Here is a 9,225-nt window from a genome sequence, read left to right as displayed (position 1 = left end):
TTAAATTTTTTTATTTTCCTTTAACAGAATAAAACATTCCCTGACAGGAACTCATAAAAAATAATGTCAGAAATAAATAAAATCATTTACTAATAAAGAAACAGACAAAATTCAGAAAGATATTTTATGGCAGACATTAGGCTGAATGTCAAATAAAAATCGATACAGAAATCAATGATCATTTTCACTCGAGAGTCTCTGAGTGGTTACCATGGAAACCCCTGACCCAGACAGGAAATGGAGCTTGTGATGGGAATCAGAGATAATTTAGGTTCGATGTTTTGAAATGAATAATGTGACGATAGTTTGTTTCTGACTCTTTCCACTTTTCACCCTTTGAATTAAGGCTGCAACCGAAAGTATTTTCATTATTAATTAACCTGCCCGTTATTTTCTCCAATAATCTTTCTGTCAATAAAATCACAGAAAATAATCTAACATGCTCCACTGTGAAATCTCCCCGAGCCCGAGGTGACGGTTTCAAATGATATCAGTTTCAAATCCAAAACTTTTGAATTTATTATCATGTATCGCGAAAAAAATACATTTTTCACATGTAATTAAAAAATAATTACAAGATTCAGTTATCAAAACAGTTTTCAGTCAATTTTCTGCTAATCGACTTATCGATTAATTGTTGCAGCTCTACTGCAAATCACTTCATCAAACTCTTTTTTTATTGATTAACTGATCAGTAATTCTTTTTAATCTTTTATGCTCGATGTCTTTGATACTTAATTTCAAATTTTCATCCTGCATTTGTTTTACTGGCCTCTTACTTGTCAGTTTTATTCACGTGTGGTTTGTTTTTATTGTTTTTTTTGTGTAAAACAGTTTTTAAAGAGTGCGTTACAAATAAACTTGTGTGTATTGATCAATATTTATTATAACAAACACACGTCTGATAATAGATAACTGATAAAACTCCTGATTCTCTTCAAAAACAAGTGTTATCTGAAAGTTTTTCGTCCACATTCAAAACATAAAAAGAATCATTTCATACACGTGTGTTTTACCGCTTTTGTCATTCAGAATACAAACTAAAAAACAGCTGATTTATCGAACGATAACGAGTGATTGATTCAGATTTTTTCTTGTTTTTAGACAAATCCAGAGCGGAGCTGGAACAAGTCCCCAAGGTAACACGTCTGCTTTATTCTGTTTTTATTTGGAGAAAATTAAGTTGTTGTTTTTTTTTTAAGTTTATTTTAATAAACTGCTGTACAGGATTTGTATGGTCATTGAAAACCTGGAAAAGTCGTGGAATTTGCAAAAAGCAGTTTCCAGGCCAATTTCGTTTAAAGAACCTTGATAATAACACACAGAGTTTTCAAGGGCTGTTGTATATTTGAAAATTTCACAGTATTTTCTGGTGGTGAAAGATGGTTTTAAAAAAATCACAAAAACATTTTAATTAAAAAAAAAATTGGCCAATTGTTTCTGAAGCAGTCTTCCATTTCTGCGGTTTTGAAAATCATGTTGTTTTTTAAAAAAAATTGGCAGTAAAATAAATACAAAATACAGCCACTGAAATGTGTATGCCCCGCCCCTAAAGCCAAAATAAAAACTCGTTTTTAAAGAAAAATAAAATGGCCCATTTTTTTTAAAAAGAAAACATGCCTCTCAAACCCCTCTAAAATTGTAAAAATCACCAAAAAAGGGGAAAATTAGGCCAAATTTTTGTATTTAAAAATCGTCAAAATCTTTTAAGAAAAAAATGGGGCAAAACACATAAAAAGCATGAGTTTTTAAGGAAAAATAAAATGCCATATTTTCTTGAAATAAAAAAAAATCACAGAAATTTACAAAAGAAAATTGGCAATTTTTAAGAAAACACACGAAGACTGCCCAGCCCTAACTCATTTAAAGTTGCATGGGTTATAATTAAATATTCATCCCTGGTCCTCTTTTGAATTCGTTGTTTCTTAAGTAATTCATGTATAAAAAGCTGTTATGCAGTAATATAAAATAATCGATAATGAGTATCGATGGTCGTTTCAGAGAATTTTTGGCGTTTCAAGTTTTCCAGGAAATTTCCTGTAAAAAATGTGTTTGAAGTCGGATTTTTTTTCTTGTGTTTTGAATTTTCAGATCTTCATGAAGCCTGACTTTGCTCTGGAGGACCCCGCCACCTTCAACGCCGTGCTGCCGTGGTCGCACTTCAACAGCGCCGGCGGGAAGAGCAGCCGAGACGTGGCGTCCTCCAAACTGCTGCAGGAGAAGGTGAGCTCGCTCAGGTCGCGCTTCGCACCTCGCCGGCTCGGCTCAGAAACGTAAACGTGAACTCTGCGTCTCCCCGCAGCTCAGTCACTACCTGGACGTGGTGGAGGTGAGCATCGCCCGGCAGATCTCGCTCCGCTCGGAGGCGTTTTTCCACGCCATGTCCTCGCAGCACGAGCTGCAGGACCGGCTGCAGGAGACGCAGCGCGCCGTGGCCGTCCTGCGGGGCCGGACCGCCGCCATCGACAAAGTCATGTGCCAGGGGCCCCTGCAGGCGCTCCGCACCGCGCTGACCCGCAACAACTGCGTGAAGCTGCACAACAAACTGAAGCTGATGGCGGCGGTGCATCAGACGCAGCCCACCGTGCAGCTGCTGCTCTCCACCTCCGAGTTCGTCGGCGCGCTGGAGCTCATCTCCACCACCAAGGAGGTGCTGCAGCAGGAGCTGCAGGGGGTCCACAGCTTCAGGTGAGCGGGGGGCGGGGCTCGTTTGGCTTCATTCGCCCAAATTTCTTCTTATCTTCTCTATAAAAAGCTGATGTGCCAAATGTGTGCATGTCGCTCAGCTGTGGGAGGATTTCGCCACAATTATTATTATTTTTTTGTCATTCAGATTTTTATTTGTAACATAGAAAACAAACAACAAACACATGAACACACAGCAGGGGTCCACAGGTAATAATTTAATTTCTCAGGGATTTGGGTTATTAGTGGTAAATGAGACCAACAACCAATATTTATTTATTTACCGAGATTTGATTTGATTTATTTAGCACATCTTAAAAAACAATAATTTTATGCATTTCAAGTAAAGGAGACAAGCTGCAGACAATCAGAAAACCTTTAAGGAAAAAGTGAGTTTCCCCACGAAAATATCAGTCAATGCAAACAGTCTCTTCACATTGATTAAAAAAAGTATATATATATACACACACATACATGCAGGCTATAATAGAAAATATAAATAAAAAAGAGCAGGCAGATGAGGGCAGAGATAATTATGTAAAGAAGAAGAAAAACATAATTTTGGGCTATTTTTGTAGGATATTTTTCACAGATGCATGCATTACATGCATTAACTATAAAAATAAAAATATTTTGAATTAGGAATATAACAAACTCAACAAAAAACTTTGTTTAAATCTCTTTAGCAAATATTTAATCAAAAGTGAAACTTCCAATATCAGCATACAGCAAGTTCACAGCAACTTTTTTGTAAAGTCATATGAAAATTTAAATAAAAACTAATAAATAAAAATCACTGCCTGAAGTTTTACAAAGTAAAAGTTCCTCCCAATGCGGACACTTTGTTTGCACTTTTAATTAATTTATTAGCATTCATTAAAGTAAAATGCTGATACAGGTAATCGGTAAAATGCCAATAACTAGCCAACTAGTCTCCCGAAGAAGAAGAAGAAAAAAAAATTTTTTAGGAAAAAATGAAATAAACAAACAAATAAATAAAAAAAAAAAACTTGATAAAAAAATAAAAATAGCAATAACATACAGAAATAGATAAATAAACAATAAATAAATAAACAAAAAATCAAACATAATGAAAAATAACAACAAAAACTTGATAGTAAATGAAATTACGTTAGAAATACAGAAATAGATAAACAAACAAATAAATAACAGAAAAAAAATATCAAACACAAAAATATAAACACAAAAAAATTGATAGGAAATAAAATTACTGTAGACATACAGAAATAAATAAAAGAAAGAAAAATACTAAATATCAAACTTAATGAAAAATATAAATAATGAAAATTTGTTAGTAGATAAAATGACTTTAGGCAGACGGTGTTTATGACGACACGGTTGTGCAGATTTGTTTTTGCCTCATCTGAAGCAGCTTAAAGCAAACACACATCTTTCTGTTTCCACTGACTTTTATTTCAGCGTAAAATCACACCGAGGCGCTGCTGTTTCAGCAGAGCGGGAGAACTTCAGAGATGAGAAAGTGTGGAGGGAAATAAACCGCTGTAACGTTCACGTCACTAATTCACCTCTGTGGTATTTTTAGTCGCTGACAAAAGGTCTTTTAGTCTATTTTTAATCAGAGATGGACGAAGATGAAAAAACGTCGAGAGGCTGAAGCTTCTCAGCCGAGATGAGTTTAATCTGAAAGGAGAGAAAAAAAATCACGTTCAACTCAGTTTTTTAAAGAAATAATATGTGGAGTTTCAGTTTTAGTGCAGGAATTTGTTGCAGTGCTGTCTGTCCTACGAGCTAAAGCTTGATGAGGACATTTAATGTGTCTCCTGTCCTCGTCCCAGTCGAGTCAAGCTGTATGTCCCTCACTTAGACCAAAATAAAAACACAAGTCCCTCCTCAGTTTTTTTCTTAAATTGTAGCACTCACACACACACACACACACACACACACACACACACACACACACACAGAGAGTCTGGATAAATCTGACGGAGGTGATCACATGACGGAATAACCCGACTTCCAGTCGAATTATCTGGGTGTGTTTTAGCCCGATTTTGATAAATATGATTTAGTCGAATTTCATCAGACTTCAGACTTTCAGTCCACTTGTAGTCGGACTGACCCAAAAATGTAACTCTTCATCAGTAACCACACTGAGTGTTTCCACCGTCCTGTTTACTGTTTACTTTGGATTTAAAGATCAGTTCAGACCAAAAACCAGTCAAACAAGTTAAATCTCAGGAGGCGAAAATAACCAGCAGGAGCTGAAACTGCCTCTATAGGATTCCTGACACACCCACACACACACGCACGCACACACACGCACGCACACACACACACACACACACGCACTCACTCACACACACCCACACACTCACACACACTCACACTCACTCACTCACTCACTCACTCACTCACTCACTCACACACACACAGTCACACTCTCTCTCACACACACCCACACCCACACGCACACACTTACACACACTCAAACATACACACACACACACACTCAAACACACACACACTCAAACACACAGATGAATTATTTGGGTGTGTTAATCGGGCTTTGAGAAGTTCGATTTCGGTCAGAATAACATGTTTACATGTTTATTTTTAAATGTCCAGTTTTAGTTGGACTGACGCGATTATTCGACTTTTTCTAACATCACGTAAACGTTGTTTTGTGTGTGTGTGTGTGTGTGTGTGTGTGTGTGTGTGTGTGTGTGTGTGTGTGTGTGTGTGTGTGTGTGTCCTGCAGACATCTGGGCTCCCAGCTGTGCGAGCTGGAGAAGCTGATCGATAAAATGATGGTGGAGGATTTCAGCATGTACGCCCGCAGCGACCTGAACCGCAGCCTGAGGGACGAGCCGCAGGTCCTCGAGAAGGTCCGAACAAACTCCTTAAAACTAGAGCCCGACCGATACGGGATTTTTGAGACCGATACAGACCGATACCGATATGGCGACCGATATAGTGAATTGTGCTCTGATTTTGCATCGATATGCAAAAGTACTGCGAGGGCTGCTTTCTGAAACAAACAACTTTTATTTAACAATTTACTTATTGAACATTACACACAAACAAATAAAGATTGAATAAAAAATAAAGTAGTTTGTGTTCAGCATCAGTCTTCACTGAACATTCAAATAAAGAATTTAAAAATAAAACACACATCAGTGCGTTTTGGTCTCTGCTGACCATTTAAATAAAGAATAAATACAATAAAATAAAAAGATGAATAAACATCAGCACTGTTCAGTATCAGTCAACTGCTGATCATTTCTAAACCACCCGAGCATCGTTTTCTGCATCAAACGGTCTGTAAAAAACGTTAATTATCAGCACATTTCAGAAAAAATATACGCCGATGCTGACGTGCGCTGATGTGTCTGTGAAAGGCTCGTATCGGCCGATAATATCGGTCGACCGATAAATCGATCGGGCTCTATTTAAAACCCTCCTCACACACTGACTCACGTCTGGAGTCATAAATGTAATAATATATTTAAAGGTAAAACAGGCAGAAGAAATGTTTTTCATCTTCATGCCACCTGAAAAGCCTTTTGAAGTAGAAATCAGTTTATTTGATGTGAGAACGTTGAATTTTTGTAAAAAATAATCAGCAGCTGCAGACAGGAAAGACTCACTCACACACAGATCTGAGCTGATGTGAAAACTGTGCTCATCACAGGTCCAAAACCAAAACGCCGCCTCGCAGAAGGTGGGACACACACACACACACACACACACACACACACACTAAAATCACATCAAAATCACGCCTGCTGCTGAAATCAGACTCAGTTGTCGCTTGATTGTCGTTGATAATTTGTGTTTGTTTTAATGTGCGTGGAGCGTCAGATGGGTGGAGTTAATGGCTTTTTCGGGACGATTCAGATTGCGTCGAGAAGCTCATTGAGCTGCAGAAAGCTCATCAAAACAACCCGAGCAAATTGGTTTGATTTCTGTCAAAAACACAGGAAAGAAAAGTCAACTTGGCAAAAAATGTCCCACAAATTGCAAAAAAAAAAAAAAAAAGGTGACGAAGAAAATTACCTTCAAATTAGTATTGAAAAAGAGGGTGAATTATTAGAAAATTATCCCAGAACTGTGGAAAAAATGTCCAAAAAACTATATTTACAGTCATTGTAATTTTCTGTATAAAATTATGTTACAGAAAATTGTACTTATATTTTTAGATTTTTTTTGCAGTAATTCTTTTTTGTTTGTTTCTGTTTTTTACTTTTATTTTTGTGGTTATTTCATTCATTTTCTTTTTTGTTTTGGCCACGTGTTGTTAAATTGTTTATTGTCTTCTCCCCATATTTCCGAAATAAATCAAACAAGTTTCTTAGTGTTTTAAAGGGTTAAACATGATGTAAACATTTGTAAGCATGTGGTGAACCCATCTGATCTCCGAGTGCGTTAAGGAAACACTGAATAGAATTTAAATATTATTTTTTAAAATTAATTATGAAGATCAATCTTTTTTTTGCTGACAGTGTAATTTTTTAAAAATTTGCTATATTGTTTAAAAGAGTTTATTATTCTGGTATAAAATGAATGTTTGCTACTACTTTTTATTTATTTATTTATTTGAAACAATGAAATTAATCTAATAATAACTGATATCACCGCTGGGACGTCTTATGAATTACACCTGACTGGGGTTTTTAGTGTCTCTTTAAGAGACACTAAATTAATCCTGCACAGTGAGTTTTTTAATTAACCTTGGTGTCAACAAAAATAATTTCAATTTTAGCTGCATCTGAGCAGCCTGTGCATCAATTTTATTTTATTTTTTTTTTATTTTAGTTGATCGGCTGAGTCTAAACTGAAGATTATATTAATTGTGGATTTGTTTGATTTCAGCTTGTGGAAGAAATCATAATTTATATAAACTGTGATCAGATTTCCTCTCTGTTGTAAATGTGGAATCTGCACTGTGATCGCTGCGTGATAGTTTTTCGTGTCGCTGCGTAGTAGTTTTTCGTGTTGTCATTTTTTCGTGTGTGTTTCAGGAGCGTCTGGAGTCTCTGGTGTTCGGCCTGCTGCGTCAGAGGAAGCTGGACTTTCTGGATATTTACAGTGATGAGACGATCGTGGCGGCTAAAGCCATCGTCTCTCAGGTACGACACCTGACACGTCGAACATTCGGTTATTTCCTTTTAAAATAGTAAAACTGTTAAAGTGTCGTGTTTGTGTTTTTTCAGTGCGTGGCAGAAAACGTTTTGCACATAGAAGAAATTGACACTGAAGTCGTCACTAAGTAAGTAAAAACTGATGAAATGAAGCTGATTTTGAGGACGACGCCAAGCTAAACGTCACGCTGAGCTTCGTGCTGGCTGCATTCATTACTGTGCTAAAGAAATGGAACGCTTCTCGTGAAACGGGATGTTTTTAAGTGTGTAAAACGTGTTTTCAGGCTAGCCGACCAGATGCGTCTGATGACGTTCCCTCAGTGGTTTGAGCTGCTGGAAACCATCTTCGAGAGTTTCCTTCTCTTCCTGCAGAGGATCAAGGTGAGTCGAAGCTCCTCGGCTCTCCTCGTCTTTGTGGTCGTGAAAGTAGAAATTTCAAGACCTGGAGAAGTTTTGGAAAACTAAATATACCCTTTTGGGAAAGTCATTGAATTTGACTCACAAACCTAATAATGACGCATGATGTGTTCAAGGACTGTTGGGAATTTGAACATTAAGTTCAGTTTTTACAGTTTCTGGCCACGATAAATGGTGTCATTTTTTGTGATTTTTAAAAAAAAAATTTAAAAGAAAAAAATTACCCAAATAAAATTTATAGAATTTTATTTTTTTTTTAAAGAAAATATGCCTTTCAAAGCCTTTGGGTCTGTGGGTTTGGAGGTTGTGACTTTTGTAAAAATCACCAAAATTTTTTTAAGAAAAAAAATAAAAGGCCAGTATTTTCTTTAAAAATAAGCAAACAAATTGAGGAAAATAAAAGGCCAAATTTATTTCTTTAAAAGTCCCCCCAAAAATGTAAGAAAAAAAGGGCACATTTAAAAAAAAAAAAAAGGAAACACCCCCCCCCCTTTGCACCACCCCATCCCCTCTCATAAATAACTAACAGTCCCTTAGTTATATCTAAATACTCAAGTATACGTTTAATATGCATTTTAAAAAGCTGTTCTATAGTACTGAAAAAGTACCGATAAGGAGGATTGACGGTTGTTTCTGGTCTTTAACATTTCCTGCAAAGTCGTGGATTTTTTGGGGTAAAAATGTGCGTGAACGCTGTCAGGTGCTCATGCTGATAAAGAATTTATAATTTTTTTCCCTGCTGTCTGTCTGTCAGGCCACTCTGAACGTGGTTAAAAACGTGGTTCTGGAGGTTCTGGCCTCGAACCAGAAGACCCGGCTCCTGGAGGAGGCCGGATCAGGGGCTTCAGTTGAGGAGGCTCCCGGCGGCCCGTCGCTCCTGCAGGGTGAGGCCGAGCTGGCCTACCTCACCCACGAGGGTCTGTTCATCAGCGACGCGCTGAACGACGCCCAGCAGCAGCAGCAGCAGCAGCAGCAGGTGGCGGCGGCGGTCCAGGATCAG

General features: G+C 37.4%; 1 protein-coding gene across 1 annotated transcript; it reads left to right on the top strand.

The window, feature by feature from the left end:
• Positions 1 to 1,086: 1,086 nt before the first annotated feature.
• Positions 1,087 to 9,222, top strand: LOC121963585 (vacuolar protein sorting-associated protein 54-like; the record flags this gene model as incomplete). The annotated part of the gene is made up of 9 exons (XM_042513867.1): positions 1,087 to 1,139; positions 2,092 to 2,223; positions 2,303 to 2,688; positions 5,426 to 5,552; positions 6,359 to 6,388; positions 7,689 to 7,796; positions 7,881 to 7,936; positions 8,093 to 8,189; positions 8,980 to 9,222. Coding segments are annotated over 9 exons (1,232 nt in total), but the record flags the coding sequence as incomplete, so codon positions are not given.
• Between the last annotated feature and the right edge of the window lie 3 nt (positions 9,223 to 9,225).

The sequence above is a fragment of the Plectropomus leopardus genome, unplaced genomic scaffold (assembly GCF_008729295.1).
Source record: "Plectropomus leopardus isolate mb unplaced genomic scaffold, YSFRI_Pleo_2.0 unplaced_scaffold1179, whole genome shotgun sequence".
In the NCBI taxonomy this organism is placed as follows: Eukaryota; Metazoa; Chordata; class Actinopteri; order Perciformes; family Serranidae; genus Plectropomus; species Plectropomus leopardus.
The sequence above is the reverse complement of the archived record's forward strand: the minus strand, read 5'-3'. Positions and strand labels throughout refer to the sequence as shown.